Below are 19,665 nucleotides of genomic sequence, written 5' to 3' on the forward strand. Positions count from 1 at the left end.
CTGTTTTGAGAGAATGAAAAGAGCTGTGATTTGATCGTTGGGGTATTTTGACCAAAGCATGTCACAGACACGTCTTTAAGACACCTGGGAACAATTTTAATTTGTGGAAAGGGGGCATAACATGTCTCCTTTAATGACGTTGTGTTGAACTGAAATGAGGTGCACTGAGTAACCGTACATGGCCACCTTATGGCTTAGTGAGAAACCTGTGACTATCTTTATTAAGCCCCTTTTTAGTTGTATAGCTGCCGTCTGTATTGGTATAAGAAACAGGTATTTAATAATAACATGATTTGTGAAATTAAGTGCTTTAATATAAGACACTGTCTAAAAATAAACTAATAATACTGAGTAGGTTATGAATTACAATTATATAAACCCACATTTCACTTAAAGTAAGCTGATCACTATCCCTCAGCATCTTCAGACTGACCCAAATCAGAATTGAGCTGCTGCAGATTGATGTAAATGGATATTAATAAAGTTTTTTAATCAACTGATTACAACAGAAAACGCTCCTGATTTGCTGCGCCATCTCTTAATATCGAGGGACACATCTTAGTCTGGCTACTTCAAACAGATTTCAGTCCTTTGACACTTTTATTACTGTAAAATGTCAGTTGCAGTGCACAGTCAGTCGGCCGTGACGGCAGAATTCAACATAAATGAACCTCCTCCATCTTGATTATTGTCTGCTATAACACAGAGAGGCTGCGAAGAGTTTGGTGAACGCTCCGCTCGTTATCCAGACGGCAGCGTATTGTTTCGGTTCGGTTTTGATGGATGGAAAAATATGTAGAAAATATGCATGCCTTTTGTCGTTTCCACAGCAACCGGTGCAGATAAGTTATTACTGCCTGAAGACACAAATACAGCAGCAGCCACGGAGAGACAGGGACCCGATTCCCTTGGAAATAGCAAACAGGGGGCGGGGACGGGGGGGTCAGTTGGGTACTTTGGTGTCTTACTGTACGGTCACTTTCTCTGACCAGGAAGCGTTTCAATCAGACTCCCCCGGAAACTTGGTGTATTCCTTTAAGAAACGCCAGACAGGGAACAAACATGTAAAAAGCTCCTCCAACCGACCTGTAGCCTACCAGCAGACACAGGCAGCCAGAGCCACAGGTCCTCCCAAAAAAAAAAACAGCTACACGCACAAGCGACAAAGCCCCACACACACATAAAAGACTATCTTCACCAAACCATCACGGAGAAAGCAAAAAAAGAAAGAAAGAAAGAAAATAAAATAAAACAACAACAGCCACAGCCAATCACAGGCACGCAGCCAGAAACACAACCACTGCTCATATAGCATGAAGCCACAGATGGCTGCTTGATAGAAAAGACTCCAAACCAAAACCGAGAAGACAGACTGAGACACATGACCCCACTAGAACTAACAAGACAGAGACAGTTACCAGCACGTGACTGTGTGTTTGTGTGTGTGTGTGTATATATGAATACTGATGCATAAATCATGGTCAGAAATAAACAGTGAATCAGGCAAATGTGAAAAACAATTAAATAATTATTTCATCCTGTCAACCTGCTCATATTTAACACTGAAACCCTGTCCACACAGGATGAGCAATTAGAAAGAATTAGAAAATGGTTGGATTTCAGTTTTAGCTCCATCGAGTGAGAGATGCACCTGAACATGAAAGCTTTGCACGACCTCCTGAAAGTTGGAACAAACAGCAGGAAGAGGTGCACAGAGGGAAATGACGGTGTGTGTGTGTGTGTGTGTGTGTGTGTGTGTGTGCGCTGTGTGACGCAGGTTGCAAATTTGAAGTTTTTAATCCTTAAGATTTCCATGAAACCAAAACCACAGTTTTTGATTTTGTGCAAATAAACCAAACATTTCCCCGTTGCTTCTCACTCGCTCCACGCTAATTAAGTGGCCAACTGCCGAACCACAGGCAGGCAGGCTTTTATTGTGAATCAGTCGCAAAAATTCATTTCAAATTAATAGAACAAGAAGGAGCAGCCACAGTGAGAAGCTGCAAAGTATTTTGTGCAGCGTGAAATCCGACTGCTTTATTGGGAGTAAATTTGTTTGGCTGCACACGAAAGGAAATCATCAGTTGCTCTTCTTGTGTGTTTCTGACTGTTGCCAGATGGAGCAAAAACAGAAATCTTAAGGATTATAGCTTTAATATAAAACAAATCTTGCTGCATTGTGTTTGAAAATACACTTGTTCACGGCGTCCATGTGTCATATGCTTTCATTTCTGGCACATGTTCCTCTGTGTGTAAACACATGGTGGTAGTGGGGGTGATAGGGGGGTGATAGGGGGGCTGTGGGGACCAACCTTCAGCGTGGAGGTCAGTATGCGGAGGCGATGCAGACGGTCATTGAGCTGAGGGTCGGCGGCCCGGCGCAGGAACGACTGCCTGAACTCCGACTGGCCCTTGGCCTCCGACGCACGACCCAGTGGACACACCCCGCCCTGCTCGCACGCTCGGAACAGGTCGCCGAGGGACGCGCCTTCACTTCCACCTTCCAGAGAGACAGAGAGAGAGAGAGAGAGGAGGCACAGCCGTTATTCATGATTTAAAATTCAGACGTTAAGGAGCTGTCAAAAAATCTGATTAGGTTGAGTTATATCTCAGAGCAACCACTGGAGGACAGCAGCACACACCTCTACACTTGACTTCTATTAGTCAGAGAAAGATTATCAATGATGATAAAAATCCTGCTCTGGCTTTTGCTTTTCAGCCTCAGGGATGATTTTATTTCCTTCACCTGACTAATTCACACAGTTATTATTTCAGTTTCACTGCTCACAGCTTTGTTCAACTTTTCATTTTCTTTCCCCCTCAACCCCCTATAATAAATCCATCATATCACCTGGTTACTGTATAAATCTGCCTTGTTTAGACACTTTTCCATCCCGTCTGCCACTGGGCTCACCTCGGCAACCAGTGCACCATTGTCTCATTAGCCTCATTAGATCGCTGCATGGCTGCGAGTGTGCGTTACCCTGCTCGATATGATGATGATTTAAATGGAAATGTGTCTGCCTGAGAGCGTTTTTATTTCTGGCACATGCACTGACGTCAACGTCTTCACCTTAAAAAAAAATCTCTCTCCGGTGGCCGTCATTCAGAGCAAGACACAATTTCTGCTTTCACCTGACGTGCACAGGCAGCCCACATTACAAAACAAAATGTGCGTCCTTTTCTGCTCTTTTGTCCTCTTTTGTATGTGCTGAAGTTGTTTCACCGCACACGTACGGTAGCATGTTCCTGACTTGAACTCACCGTTGTGCGTTTGCTGTTCTTCTTTCGCAGGGGGCGTGAGGAGTGTGTGTAGGTTGCTGTCTCTTGGCAGCGTGAAGCTGCGGGGTTTCCCTCCCTGGGTTGCCATAGGAATCAGCCTCTGCATCGCCATGGGCAACGGGACATTCCTCTGTGCGGGAAGAGTATAAACGGCTCCGGCCGTCATAATCCCACCCCCAGGACCAGGCTCTGCAAAGACGGCGTCCTCTGTGACGTAAAGAGAAGAGAACAACAGAGACATTAGAGCTAATGTGGTAACCACTGAATAGAAATATTAGAAAGGCATCACTCATATAGTACATTGACATATAAGGGTTAAGTACTGTACTGTACATGTAAGACACATTTGCAAACATTAGAGACGGATAATATGATGTTGAAAAGGTAGAAATAAACCTTACAGAGCTTGTTTTAATCTTTTTATTCCTTTGCTGTCCTTTTACTTAACTAACAAAACAATTTTATTATTCATTTATGTATGCATTTTTCCTTATTCCCTAATATTTACTGGTTAATCTCTTACTTTTCTATTTATTTTTCGTTATTGTCTCATTATTTCCTATGTTATTGTTTTTAAATTGTAACAAATTTGGGTATGTGGGTGAGGTTTTTATATAAGCCCTTTTGGGTTTTATACCTCCCCTTTGCACATCCCAGTTATGATGATTGTCCATGTTGTTTTAAATGATATTGTTTGTGCTAAATAAATAAATATAAAATAAATAAATAAATAATGGATATTTTCAAGTTAAATTCCAATGCAGTGTGTACTGCTGAACTTAGAATAACACTTAAGTTGCACAAGACTTTGAAGAGCTTGGGAATAACTTCAAAACGATTGAACGAAGATTTTAGTTTTTCAAACTTCAGAGTGAATTTATTTTCAGAAATATTAATTCAAATTAAAATGTGCCATGCATGTGAAAATATGCAGCACAAATTGGGGATGTATCAGTTTATCAAATCATCAAGTTATTTTGTCAAGGCATTTTGTATGAAAGTCATCCATTGTTTGCATCCTTGAAGCCTCTGGTTAAATGAGTCAGTACCTAAAGGTCCAGTCTGTAGATAGTGCAGTCCGGCCTCAGTCAGTGGGGTCTCGATCAGGTCCTGCCAGGAACGTCTCTGAGATGATGAAGATCGGCCGGGGGACCCTGTCTCACTGCTGCCCCCCGCAGGACTGGAACGGTACTGTAGGAAGCAATAACAGAAATTTAGTGATGAAAGGATTTTTTATTTTAATCTTTTATGGTTGTTGTTGTTGTTGGGGTTTTTTTGTATTCATTTTTTGTATTATTCATCACAGACAAGTTTCTGGGAGAATACCCAAGCATGCATGGAATAGATGGGTTTGTAAGTGCATCATGATAACATGCTAACACTACCTGTGATCCAGGCCATTTAAACCTAAAATTACTGTATATGAAAGTTGAATCCAGCCATGCTTACAGTAAGAAACTCAACACATTAAGAAGTAGGTGCAGTTATAGTAGCAGATACACTCATACCATCCACTGTAATGTAAGTAGCCTGGTAGCTAGTGTGGAACTTTGTTATATTCATACAATTATTAAATACTCAGAAAACCTTGTATAACAAAAATAAAAACTGCCCCAGAGTGGTTGCAACATACATTACACACCACATTACAAAAGTGCTGGAAGAACAGACAACATGCTTGCTAACAACAGTTAGCTAACAACGGCTAGCAAGAAGGCTAAAAATGAAGGATGTTTCTGCAAAAAAAGCAATTAAAATAATTTCTAAGGAAATTAAAACCATGATGTCCCACTGGTAGGAGGGAATGCAATCAGCAGCAAAGTATTTGCCAGTTACATTGCAGCATCACACTGTGTACTGTACAAACTGTCTCGGGGGTAAAGCTCAGAGAATGTGAAAATGGAAAACAGTGATTTTTAGGAGGAAGGTTTTCGGAGTCAGCAAATTAAATGTTGATGTGTGTGGTAAGCAGCGCGTACCAGTTAGCAATTAGTCACCAAAACTCATCCATATTCACTATGTACATCATGAAAGACAATTTGTGTATATGCTTTGCCCTGTATCAGATGGGACACACTCACAAACAGATGACAGACACGTTTAAAAACCAGCAAACCATCTGCTTGAAATTATCGATACATACATTTAGCGTCACAGCTGTTCATCACATACATTATCTTGTACTTACTATCTAATACATATGTTTACCACTGTCAACATCCTTTTTATTTAGCATCAAACATCCTCTCACACACCTCCACAGGGTCACATCTGTACTGTACGTCGCTGCTGCTGCTGCCGCCCGGTTTCCTCCCGCTGTGCGAGGTGCTTCCCCCCAGAGGACCGGGGTGGTACTGCGGCTCGGCGGCGGCCGCAGGTGGCTCGCCGCACAGGAAGTCCTCCTGGGAAGAGCGAGAACGGGACGTCTCCGTGGAAGAGAGTCGAGTGGTCCGGCCCTCCAAGTAGGCACTCATCTGACAGAGAGACAGAGACACGGAAGATGTCAACAGATCACTTTGTGTCATGTTGGAAATGACAACACTTCAGAGAAGGATTTAATCCAGTGAAGGAGGCAGATGATAACAGAATAAGTGTGTGAGAGTGGACAGCACAGAGAGGACTCACCACAGACTATTTATTACCATGATTTTCAAATATTATATTTTGAAAACTTAGTAACCTGGGGGGTCTGGTGGCCCTGATTACTTGATCTAAAAATGTGCAGTAATAATTGTTGTTGTTTTAGTTTTTCATCTCACCTTAGACTAAAAAAAAAAAAAAAATGCCCCAAGACAAAGACTCTTAATGTAGAGCAACCAGTTCCAGGGTTAATTATAGCAACAATTACTTCAAATTTAGCTCTTCCACTCCCTGTGGGCTTAATTGGCAATAACTTCAACAGATAAAATGGACCGCGGAGGAGCACAGAGCATGATTCAAGGTACAGTATGTGCTTTATATGCGCATGTGATACAGTTGTGTGTGTGTTTGTGTGTGTGACTCACTGATGGAGGCCGTGGGTAGGTATCATATGGAGGTGGGGGGCTGTCCTGTTTGGGGCTGGAGGTGGTGTCATCCTCATGTTCACTCTCACTCCAGTAATCTACAGGAAACCCACACACACACATCTACAGTCATAAACAGCAGATATCTGTTCATCTGTAAATCCCTTCAGGATGATCTGACAATAAATGATGAAAATACCACAGGTGGCTGAAGATAATAGTAAAATAAATGCACTGTATCGTAACCACACTGTAAAGTCCAGCGGCGGTTAATAGTACGAGTGTAGAGTACTGTATAATGTTTGTGTTTGGTGGTTAAAAACGCCATCGTGCAACAACCATCTGCTCAAATCCCCTCCGGCGAGGTTCTGAATGAACCCTCACCCTGCTCCTGGCGCATCCTCTCGCGCTCAGCGTAGCCCACAGCCGCCATGTTGAGACGACTCAGCCATCTAACAGAAGGACAGAACACCCAGAAGGAGGCTGGGATTAAGATCGATGGGACTTTACTGTATTACACAGGCAAACTAACAAACCACGTGAAACAAACAACAGGCTGGAGGCTGAACCCACATCGTACTGACAACGGGCACCGCTGAACGAATAATCAATTCAAATGCCAAAAGGAGAAGTAAAGATCTGTAGTAAAACACAGTGATATCAATAAACCATACAAATGTCTGTTTATACAGTTTGACATTTTAAAAAAAATGGCCTTAGATGCTTCTTCTGATCTGACTCTTGGTATTTTCGCCCTTCTCTTCCTCCCTCACAACATGCCAGAGAGACATTCACTACATTTTTGTCACAGCTATAGTTACTTTACACATTAACATGACTGACACAACAGTCATATGATCAGTTGATGAAATGTGAGACATTCTTATAGCTTATGATAGCTTACATTCACCAACATTATCTGTAGTACAAGTAAATGAATAAGCCCCAGCTTGACCAACTACACCGTCCAAGTACCACTTATAATTCGTTTAAACCAGTAACATATCCAATGTTATCGCTAACACTGTATAATAACAGCTGAAAAACTCTGGTCATAACTTACAGTCACTGCACACTTTATTTTTCTACACACAGTTACACACATCGCACATCTTTTACTTTGCACTAAAATCAACACTGCCAAATCTGTTGTATATACTTTTGTACATTTTATTTTATTTTATTTTATATTAATTTATTTTATTTGCTATTGCTATTTTGCTATTTTATTATGTATAGTTTGTTCTTTATATTCTTATTCTTTATATTCTTATACTATATGTTGTTATCATCACTGTGTGTCTGTGTAATGCTGCTGCTGCACTGTAATTTCCCAGCTTGGGATCAATAAAGTATATCTATCTATATCTATATCTATATCTATATCTCTATCTATCTATCTATCTATCTATCTATCTATCTATCTATCTATCTATCTATCTATCTCTCTCTATATCTATATCTATATCTATATCTATATCTATATCTATATCTATATCTATCTATCTATCTATCTATCTATCTATCTATCTATCTATCTATCTATCTATCTATCTATCTATCTATCTATCTATCTATCTATCTATCTATCTAAGCAGTGATAGGGACCAGTCTGTGTTATAGGTACTTTACTTTTAGCACTTTAGGTACAGTAACATTTGTCATCAAATGTATCATTTTGAATTGTAAATGTGTGCATGTGTTTTATTTTTCAAAATGTCAAACATTTCCAAGCGATTAAGAAGCTCTTTAAAAGTGTTCCTCAAATAAAATAGAAAAAAATCTTCTTTTTTGTTATTTATCAATGTGTGAAATTAACAATTTTAGCCGTTCTCACCTTCTCACTTCTGTAACCACAGTAACAAAGATGTTTTGGTCGACAATTTTTTATTTTAATCTCGTAGATTATGTTAATTCCATCATCATTTGAGGGGGCTGTGGCACAGAACGAAACTGTTCCCTCTATGGAAATAACTTGCAAATGATGTTTTTTGTACGCATCACTTCACCAAATAAAAACAGGCTTCCTCTTCATTATCAAACGCTACACATATTTGCTTTCTGGGATGGTAAACAGGAAGCTGCACTCTTGCCATCCAGCTGGGAGTTCGCCCTTTTGCGTAACCTTCGTCCGCATCTAGCACGTGCTGATTTACCTGTTCATGTCATCCACTCCATCTGCTGCGAAGTAGAAACTCTTGACCTTGGGGTGACATGCTTTGAAAGCACTGGAGAAAAACGGGGAAACAGAGGGAGCTATTTTTGCTGGCAAACATTCATACATAAGAGCACATAAATTGCACCTGCACAAGGACAAGAAAATACACATATGAGATAGAGCAGTTTTCATCATGCACTTACTACTTCTTGCGACATTCACTGGCCCGGTCGATCTTAAACTCTGGAAGACTGACAAAACCCTCTGCCTTCTCATCCTGAAACAGAAGAGATTAAAGAAATAATGAATAGAAAAATAAATAAAAAGCCAACAATAAGAAGGAAATGAAGGAAATTCAATCTGGTGTTTTTCTTATAAATAAGGCCACAGTGGTTGAGTGGCTCGTGATAACTTCATACTCATCCCCTCCGTTGCAGGGATTCACTAAAGACAACACATAACAGAGGGAAGCTGCACAGGCCTCCTACAGCTTTCCAAATAAAACATGATTTTGATATGAATCATTTCAAACAGTCAGGAAGCATCCCCCAGAAACGGCCATAATGGCTGCCTGCAGAGGGACCGGCATCTGGGTCAACCTGCACGTCAGATTGTTTGTACTTCATTATGTGTGAGGCTGCAGATCGCTTTCCATTTAGCACATGTTCCTGAGCAGAGTGTAAAACCATGCTAGCTGCTCCGTGATGCTTCAGTCACATTTTAGCAGAATGGGAGAGACAGGAAAAACATTTTAACTCGGGAGTAACACACTTTATTCCAGGGTGATTAAGTCTCTGCAGCAGTTTGTTACCAAGGGTAACCAGATAAAAAAGCTCCTATTAAATGAGCCCAATATCTCTGATTGGTGTCAACATTAGATTTTATTTTGAATATGCTATTAGGCAGTGCAGTCCTTTAAGCTAAATGGAAACATCAGCATGTTTACATCTGCACAATGACTAAGCTATCATGCAGGTGCTTAGCAAATATTGTTTATAGCCTACAGTATGGTCACAATCCTAATTTAGCATGTTAGCATACTAACATTTATATACCTTATATATATATATATATATATATATATATATATATTTTTTTTTTTTTTTTTAAATTTCTGACCTGCTGATTGCACTTCATCATGACAAGTCAGAAGATGATCATTAAATATCATCCTGCCTATCCACCCCACCACCCCTCACCCTAACACTTCCCTTTTATTCTGCACAGTTTTATTTATTTGTTCTTTTCATTATTCATTTTTACTGATGTGTTTATTGTTGTTTATTCTGTGCTTTTAATGTTGTTTATTCCGTGCTGTGTGTTTTGTTTTAGTATTGTTTATTGATGATTTATTCTGTGTTTTTGATGATTTTAACTGCTGTAAAGTGTCCTTGAGTGGCGTGAAAGGCGCTTCTAAATAAAATTTATTATTATTATTATTATTAAATATGTGTATTCAGTTTCATAGTGATCCACCTAAAATTTGATCAGATATTTCACTGAGAAATGTAAATGTAAGTCTTATGGTTGTCAGTGCAAGCTTTTTTTAGATCGGGATTTCTTGGTTTCCCTCATCAAACTCATCAAATACACAATCCAACAACTCCAAAACGTTACGAGACAGAGTTGTTTTAGAGTGAAATTCATGCAAAACAGCTGATGCACGTTCCCGTCGGTTTTTGGCAAGCAGTCTCTGCATTTGCCTGGAAAAGAACTCTGTCTCGTAACATTCCCTTATTATCTCATAGCGTGGTGAATGTGCAGGTCACAACTTGTCCACCAGAGCGTTTTGGAGTTGTTGGATTGTGTATTTGATGAGTTTGATGAGGGAAACCAAGAAATCCCATCAGCCTCCGTAGCGTAGCTCTGAGCAGCTCGCCGCTCTGCTCTGCCGTTCTAAAACAGCTTGCACCGACAATTAAAGGTAACGAACCTACTAAAACTAGTATAGGGATTATGGCAATGGGCCAATTTGCCAAAATGTTGAACTATCCCTTTTAACAAAAAGTCAGGATCATTAAAATCATTAATTATGTATCTTTACAACAGCTCATGGCAAATAATTCAGTGCAGTACACTGACAGACTGACGTTGTCGTCACCCCACTGGAGCTGTGCCACTAGTTTGGTAGAAACAAAATGCATTCAGTTCAGACCCTGAAGTTTCTTCCAGATGTTTGCAACATTTTAAAACTTTAACTTTGAGTGTGATATGCCAGCACTTGGTTTGACTTCAGGGCAACTTGTACAGAGTGCCTTTGTCACAGTAACATAGCCAGTATTGCAGAATCTTGAAAATCGTCCATCAAGTTACAGCAAGAATGGGTTTTGGCAAATGTTATTATTTCATCTTAGTTTCAGAGTCTGCTTTTCTTAAACTTTATGAAATGTGTCACTTTAAATGACATTTTTACAACTGAGGTTAAGCTTACCTCCTCATTGATGTACCAGTACAGGCAGTTGTCCTTGAGAACAAACCAGTACTTCTTCCATTTCTGAGAGAAGTAACCCTTTGCATCTCTCTTTCTCCACAGCCAGCCCTCGCAGTCTCCTCTGCCGAGCGCCTTGCAGGAAACACGCCTCCGACTCAGGGAGGCCAAAGCTCGTCCTGGAACAACACACGGTAAATAACAGAGAGCATAAATCATAAAACTAGGAGACAGCAAAAGAAAAAAGGATAGGAGCGTGGTACTAAAACTGCTTTTATGTGCTTGCTTTAAGTCTGTCATCAGGGTATGAATAAACACATCCACAAAATGCCACATCTTAATGTACCAATAATTCTTGGCAATGGTTCAGTGTGTGGATTTGACAGAACAGTGCTGCACTGCAGTAAGGTAAGAGGTGTTTAATAAAAACTGGCTTTTCCCTCTGGCATAAAAGCCCTGTAACATTTTTCTTAGCAGGTTCCTCATTAGAGATTACTGAGGAAACTTGGCTTCCAGTTCAGGACCACGGAGAAACTTTTTATTGTACCGTATCAAATAGTCTTGCAGCTTTAAAGTGGGGAAAGGCAATTCAATATTCCATTCATTTCTGTGGCAATGGGAAGTGCAGTATGTGGTAGATCTCTGAAGGAGAGACCTTTCATTCAGAGTGCTCGACACAAGGAAACATGCCGCGTGAAAAGAGTCTGCAGGTAATTAATAAGTCATATACTCAGATATAGAGAAAACGATAGCAACATCTTGGAAGTGTGGGAAAGGGCTTCCCTTGAATAACCCCAGACTGTGAACTGATACCAACGCCTCTTGAGCTCTTGGCTGTAAGACAGACTTGTATTTGAAAATGGGGACTGTCTCAGTCTGGAACCATAACGAAGATTTCATAAAAGATGCAGCTTAAAGCATCTAAAGCTCCCATACTGTGTAAAGTAACATTTCCTCATCAAGCAGGTTTAGGTTCTATATTAATACGGTGAAAATAACAAATCACTCAGTCCCCAGAGAAATGCACACATTCATATTCAGAAACTGAGCCTTAAAACGAGCCATCAGGACTTCTGTAACTTTGTGATGTCACAACTATACACTTTCAGACACGCCACAAGCACCCAAATATATAATCTTATAGATAGTTAGATTAGATTAAGACTTAAAATTAAACATCAGAAAAAAATATGGGATTAAATCCTTATCATCACATTCCTATGAAATGTTGGTTTGATGGCTGTAAACAAACAAAGCCGTTCATTAAAAAGTGCAGATGGAGCTAAAGCTTTCAGAGTTTGTCACAACAGCAGATGGTGAAACAAGTGAAGGACCAGTGGAAGGAAAAACAAAAAACAAAAAAACACTTTCAACTTGTTGATACCAGACAGTGTGGCGAAAAGAAAGAAAAAAAAAGGTTTGGTCAAAGAGGCGAAGAAACTGAGAGCAGGGAGTTGGAAAAAGGACAATTAAGAGCTTGAAATCACTGCACAAATGAAGGAGAAAATGAATAAATGCAATCATCTGAACCTTTGTTTGAAGAAACAGGGGGAAACTTCTTCAAAAGTAATTTAAGAAGTGCTGGTATAATGAGAACACTGATAAAGAACCTGACATTTTATGCTCTCTAATGAAATGTGACCAAAACAGAAGAGGCGTGGTGACCCTCTCACGTAAAGAAAGTGCTGAGTCACTAGATTTATCATCTGGACTGTAAAGGTACATCATATAGCCAACTAGACTGAAAGCTGCCTCGCCTGCAGTCCTGCCTGGACTCATCAAAGCGTGATGTGTGAAAAAGCAAATGCAAATGTATGCACAGCATGAAGCAAATGTGTTTTTTTTTTCCTCCTCTGACCATGAAATGCTTTATGTTGTGGAAACTCAGGCTGAAGCTGAGGATCATTTGACGACTGCAGCAGGACGACCTCCCAGCTGGTGTGATATGGACTGCAGCAGCTCAAGTTTTAATTTACACTTCACAAGATGAAATGAACAAAACAACACCATTACCATGTCACGTATATTAGTCATATTACCAAGCAGCATCTTTAAATGTGTGGTATGAATAGATTATCATATTAATGTGAAAACGCAGCACTAAAAAAAACAAATAGTGCTGAAATGATTAATCAATCGAACAACAAAGATTAATCACATTAATTGAGCAAAAATGTCAAATATTCACTAGTCTCTCCTTCTTGAAATGGGAGAATTTACTGTATATTTCTGTTTTGCACCATGAATTAGAAATGTAATATTTGGGGATTTTGGACAAGCAGACTCACACTGACTGGTCATCACTCAGACTGATTTATAATAGAATAATATTAACCAGCTGCCCTAACACTACACAATCTCTAATATATTGTATATTCAACATTATGGTTGGTGGTCCTATTTTAGGATGGTATAGATTGATATATTGTATTGTACTGTGTTGTATTATATTGATGGAGTTGATCCGTATTCAAACAAAGTGAAAACAGCAGCAAAACATAAACCTGCATTGGCAGAAAACGTTTCTCTTGGAGACAGACAAGTTATTCCATTGGCTCCATTATTTCCTGCAGTGATATGAAACTGGAAACTCACACTCATGACTACTGAATTTGATTCTAATTATGAAGGAAATAATAAAACTTAAGATTAATTGTTTCCAATTAAGTGGCAGAATATTTTACCCAGTGCACAACACAACCCATTTTAATTGTGATGTTTTGCAGTCATAAAGGAATCATGGATGATTATCTACTTGGGTGAAAATGCAGCAGTTCTTTAATGAAAATTCCTCTCGAAATCAATAACTCCTTATAAACACAATATAACCAATAAACGTCTCAGCACTTTGTCTCAATTATCCTCAAGAACTCAGCTCTCTCTCCAGGAAGCAGCAGCTGCTCTCATGTTTTCACACAATTCTCCATTAGTTCTGCGTCAATGACGGAGCGAGTGACCACAACTGGCGAGCATCTGTCCGTGGCGGCGATCCGCGCTCGCGCCAAACGGAACAGGTGGCTGCTCTCCTGCTTACCTTTATTCTTCTTCCTGGTCTTTGACTGCAGAGAGGAGGACTGCTGGTATGTCTGAGAGAGGATGGAGAGAAGAGAGACAGAGAGAGGGAGAGGAGGAGAGGAGAGAGAAAGCAGGCTGTCAGGATGAATCAGTGGCCTTTGTTTGCTGCAAAGAATCCTGGGATATAAAACATGACAGATCTTAGGGAGCGGAGGAGATGAGGCAGAAGGCACATGGATTCAAAAGGGAAAACTCTGTCGCTCATTATCTCTTCCTCTCACATGCACATGAGCGGATGGAAAAGTCGACCTCGCGGAGGACTTTAGCGCCTCTCACACCTCTAAACATAGAACAGAGGGACAGGAAGGGGACGGGGAGGGGACAGCGGCACAATAGGACGTCCAGGTGACGGAGGAAAGGTGAGAAAATACAGCTCAGGGGCCTCGGGGATTAAAGGGAGCCTTCAGTAGGCAAAATGTGAAGGACAAACATGCAGCCCCAGCATTATTTCCAACTGGAAACTTTCCTCCCAATTTCCTGCAAACTAGCTGCTACTGAGCTAGAGGATATTTCCGAGAAAGGCCTAAGCAATCTGGTGCTAATTATACGGCAGCACCTGCTTGTTATAGTCAAGTTTTTATGAGAAGGCCAGTAAATTGTATAGTAGGTAAGAAAAGTAATCCATAAACTGGTGTCAGCATCCATCAGAGTTTCCTACAAAGACGAGAAAAAGAAAATCTTCATTTGCATCCTACGTGACTTTGAGCTGCCAAACATTATAGAGCAGCCTGCTGATATAAATGGTAAATATTCATGTAATCAATGTTGATGATGCATGTTGGATGACCTGCATGTTTACCTGCTTCAAACCGACGATGATCAACATATAAAACACACTGCGTGCTGCAACATTCACACACACACACACTCCCTCATGGGCCGTGCTGCTATTGGGCTTGGTTGCTATCGATGCCATGTATAATCATGTTCATAAATCTCATATGCAACAATAGTATAGGGTTGTTTTTGTACATGTCAGTCAGTTATTCATATGTGCACTAATTCATTTGCACTAATGATCCTCCATGTTATTGTTACTGTCATTCATTGTTATATCACAGGGTGTGTTTTTTTTTTTTTACACTGTTTTATTTTTACATTGTTGTGTGTTTGTGTGTTCTTAGTTGTGTGTTTGTGTGTATTACCCCCTGGAGACAACCACAGTTTATTGAATTGGACTGAATTGAATTGAATTGATAAACTTGTCTTCATTTCTCCAACCTGGAGTAACTCAGTGTGGCACATTTTCTCATTTTCTTTCTAATCAATGATGTTGATCTCTGTAGGAAATGCTGTACTTGTACTTTTCTTATGCATTTCTTAATAAATGACCTAAAGGGACTATGGGGAGTTTCGGAAAGCGAAGTGTTTTCACACTACATTTCCCATGAGCCTCCGCTCGCACGGTGAAATTCTTGGACCGGCGCAAGACGGACGAAAGTGAAAGCATTTGCCAAGAATGTTTTAATTCATCAAGAATGAAAGTCGGAGGTTTGAAGCCAATCAGATAACGTCGTAGTTCCGACCATGAACGATGCCAACTAGCGATCTGGCGGCGTTATTCCCATGACCCGCCGGGCAGCGTCTGGGAAACCAAAACAAGGAAATGCTGGGCGAGTCGACCACTAAATAATAATATCAAAATAACTATAAAGACAAAACAATAAATGTATCGAAGATGGACCCGTTAACAAGTGGGTAATGTAGATTCATCCACATTAATATGAGACTCTTTTATTACCAAAAGCAAACTCCTCTGGGTCTCTTTAAGCAACTAACACTGTCGCCATTCCCTTATAGTTAGTGTCTGATTATATAGAAATATCTAAGTAATCAACAGCTGAATCCCTGCTAATCTTTAGGAAAATATGAGGGAAGATTCCAGAAAATGAGCTGGTACAGTAAATGTGCTGCCAGTATAACACACTGAAGCAGGAACTTTTTATATATATGTGATTTTGAGGCTGATTTATGGGCATTTATTATTCATGTATTCGCCACAGACATCAGAGATGAGGACATGCTGGGAAAGTATGAGTCGTACTAAATCTAAAAATGTGTGTGTGTCATGTTAGTGGGTTCACTTTCAACAGTTGGGACTATAAGGAGGAGGAGTATGAGTGTTGATGCTCCTCTCAGCTCCTGCGGTATCTTCGCTTCACATCTCTCTGCCTCCTGCCTTCAGAGCCTGGAAACCTCTGATCTCAAAGCACTCGGCTCCAGTCGGCGTAGATTTCAGATGTGACCTCTCCCGACGGGTCAGATGGGGCAACAGACCAGCTCTGATGTCACGATATTACACATGTCACGGCCTGGAGCTCGGCCACTCACAGCCCCGCGCTCAGCAAGACAGATGACATGGGCCCGCCCACACCCACTGACACGCCATCTGCCATCGCAGCGTCCGCGCGCGCTGTAAACACACACACACACACACACACTCGCGCGAGCGGGGCAGGCAAACACACGCATGCAAACACATTTAATTTCCAAAGAGCTGCTGTCAAGATGTATAAGGTCACTGTCGGCCAAAGCGACTGTCTGGACCAGAGAGCAGCCGGCTCAGACGGACAGGCGGGGCGGACAGATGTCATGGAAGTGACAGGGGGTAATAACAAGTCAGCATTTGCTCAGATCACACTTCACTACAGCACTTTTTCATCAGGGATAAAAGCTCAGAGGTTTTGCTTTTTTCCCCCCTCAAATCTCTGAGTCCCGACTTTTAGATCCACTCCGACAAACAAATTAGAGAGGAAGCAGATTTCCTCATAAAACTTGTGCTTTTACAAGTTTTAGCTTTGAGGAGGAAAAGCCAGAGAGTTTCCTAACCTAACTATGTTCTCTGGTGGAGTTTTGATCTACAGTGAAGTTAAACTTGACTGTCGTTTGCACACATGTGCATGACATGTAGTACATGGAGGGAAACCACACGCTCTTCCTCAGAGACCATGATGCAACACAGAACACACACTGACTATGTCCACAAACACAACAAAGTAATGGTAAACTAAAAACTAACAGCAAACTAACACTTAGTAGATACAAACACCACATCTCTAATTAGCAGCAACAGCTTGGCTTGTTAGCAGCTGGCTCAAGCTTTTCAAAAATCATGACTGTAAACAAATGAGTGGTAGCTTGTTGTCTGCAGTGTGATACAAGAGCTGCAACTAACAACTATTTACATTACTGATTCATTTGCGGAACACTTTCTTTATAGTTTAGCACGGCATTCACCATTTCTCAGAGGTCATGTCCTAAAAACCTGAAGATATTCTGTATTGTCACATATATCAGAAGAGGCTGGAAAAAATCTATTGTTTTGCAAGTTTGCTTGAAAAAATAGTTATGATGATCAACCAGTTGATCCACTGAGGCCTAGTCCACACGAGCCCGGGTATTTTTGAAACCGGAGTTTTGCTCCGCGTCCATACGAGTGGTGTAATAAAAACACTGCGTACACACGCAACCGTGGAATCCGCTACCAAGTGACGCAATGCACGTGTGGAAGGCTGTTTTAACCAATCAAAATACAGTGGAAACCGCTTATGGATCAAAAGGCTTGGGACGGAATCATTTCTATACAAATGCTGTTTAAATAATTCGTTATCAAGAAATCCGCTTATAGTGTTCATTTTTGGTCATTTTATGGATGAAAACATGCGCAAAAACAATTTAAAAACTACGTGTAGCCTATTTATTTTAATTTCGGCGGTGTCCCTTTGACGTGCACTGCTGCAGCAGCCTGCACATGTTGCTGCGCTGTGTCTTGACTCTTGTGCTGTGTGTTGTTGTGTGCTGTGTTGTTGTGCTGTGTGCATCACCTGGCTGGCTGAGCCACATGACTGTCGGTGAGGCGCAAATCATTATCACTGGCTGTTGTGTTGTCTGTCAAAACATGGATGAATGAAACATATCCACTTTATATCGACCGCGGACGTCACGTATACGTGACGTCCCCCCCCCCCCCCCCGTCGTACCCGGTCTGACAGTGACATAGGCTATTGCCTGTTCATTCATGAAAATCATCCCGAAAAACTCTCAATCAAACAAGGTGGGGAATAAGAAACTGCGGCGCTACTGTAGTAGTTCTGTCATTTTTAAAACACACCGGCAGCCCCCGCTGATCTGTAGCGCCACTCCTACTGTAAATGATGCTGTGTGGAAAAGCAGCTGTGGTCTGTGATTGAGGGTGAGTTTGGAGCTGACAAGAGGATCGCCCTGACGACCGTTTCGTTATATTTTTCACATCGAAAAACTATACAAATAGCATTTAGATGATGAAAAAAAAAGAAAAAAAAGAAAAGTGAAATAATAAAAATCCACTTTGTCACCTCCATTTTTGCGAGCTCACGTCAACTTCTGCAAACAACCTCTGCAGCTGGCAGTGTTTACATCAGCATGTGTGCAGCTATGACGTAAACGAGAAAAACAATCACGGTTGCAGTGTCCACACGCACCCGGTGAAACCAACCCCGGCCGAAAACCCCACCCTGGACTCCGGTTTCAAAAAACCACGGTTTCAGGTTTCCAAAAGCACGGTTGCGTGTGGACAGGACATACAACCGGGAACATATGTTCACGGTTTCAAAAAACCCGGGCTCGTGTGGATAAGGCCTGACTAATCATTGCAGCTCTAATTAAACTCACTACTGTAAGCTATGAGTGGCAGCTGGTTAGCTTAGCTTAGCTTGGCAGAAAGACTGGAAACAGCTAGGCAGAAGCAACTAGCCTGTCTCTTTCAACTACAATAAACAATGTGCAAAGGGAAGGGTTTGCGCTAGGGGTGTCACGATTCTCCAAATCCTCGATTCGATTTGATTTTCGATTTTTAGGGTCACGATTCGATTCGATTCTCGATTTTTTTTCTTTTTCTTACAGCACAGACGCCAATGCTATTTTCAGACTAGTCTAGTCTACGATCATTGGTTTTATTCATCAAATTTTGTACAGTAAATCTTATTTCAAAAGATGGGCTACATATAAGTGATGCAATTTCCGTAATGTATCACATTAGGCACTAATGGTCACATTTAAATAATTTCTTTACAATATAAAGGTAACATGCCCCCAAAAATCATGATCCTGGGGCCAAAATTGCCCCCAAGGTTTTGAAACAAATATATTTATATCTGTACATTATCATAATTTTATTTTCATTAATTTACCGTCGTGTCTCATTATTCTCCTGATGTCGGCTTAATGTAATGTAAACAGATTGCGCTGATACGCGAGAATCATGTGACAGCGGGGCAGAGCTGCAGCTGCAGCTGCTGTGCTGCCATGGATCAGGTCCTGATCAGACTGGCGGTGGCCCACAGTCAATCAGTCCCGGATCCTCCACCGTCACCAGATCCCCCGAAAGCCCCCGCAAATAATACATCGACAAAAAGTGGCAAGTTGCACCCTTTCGTCGGCTTATTATTTGCGGGTTTTTTTTTTTTAATCTTAAAACGTCTCTGCAACATGCGGCTCTCAGCCCTTGTCGGTGCTGTGTAGTTAGAGCTGTGTCTCCCTCCTGTTTCCCAGGTAGGAGGGGGACAGTAGCCCACCAGGACTGGGTAATAAAACGCTATAAATTGTGAAATAACTTTTCTTCGATAGAAATATGAGACGTGGTCGATTCGGTTTCATTCATCCATGTTTTGGCAAATAGCCAATGATATTGAGAGTTGCACCGTGCCGAACCAATCATGTGGCTGGAATAGAGCCAGGCA

General features: G+C 41.0%; 1 protein-coding gene across 1 annotated transcript in view; it reads right to left on the minus strand.

The window, feature by feature from the left end:
- Positions 1 to 19,665, minus strand: part of cnksr2a (connector enhancer of kinase suppressor of Ras 2a) — a gene marked incomplete at both ends in the record, with an annotated part of 63,461 nt that overhangs the window by 1,208 nt on the left and 42,588 nt on the right. Inside the window, 10 exons of the mRNA XM_083994975.1 lie at positions 2,313 to 2,500; positions 3,265 to 3,489; positions 4,332 to 4,473; positions 5,538 to 5,756; positions 6,288 to 6,385; positions 6,672 to 6,739; positions 8,444 to 8,515; positions 8,649 to 8,722; positions 10,877 to 11,052; positions 13,908 to 13,959. Coding sequence (XP_083851101.1) covers positions 2,313 to 2,500; positions 3,265 to 3,489; positions 4,332 to 4,473; positions 5,538 to 5,756; positions 6,288 to 6,385; positions 6,672 to 6,739; positions 8,444 to 8,515; positions 8,649 to 8,722; positions 10,877 to 11,052; positions 13,908 to 13,959 — 1,314 coding nt within the window. The remainder of the gene's footprint in view (positions 1 to 2,312; positions 2,501 to 3,264; positions 3,490 to 4,331; positions 4,474 to 5,537; positions 5,757 to 6,287; positions 6,386 to 6,671; positions 6,740 to 8,443; positions 8,516 to 8,648; positions 8,723 to 10,876; positions 11,053 to 13,907; positions 13,960 to 19,665) is intronic.

The sequence above is a fragment of the Trachurus trachurus genome (assembly GCF_905171665.1).
Source record: "Trachurus trachurus genome assembly, chromosome: 20".
NCBI lineage: Eukaryota > Metazoa > Chordata > Actinopteri > Carangiformes > Carangidae > Trachurus > Trachurus trachurus.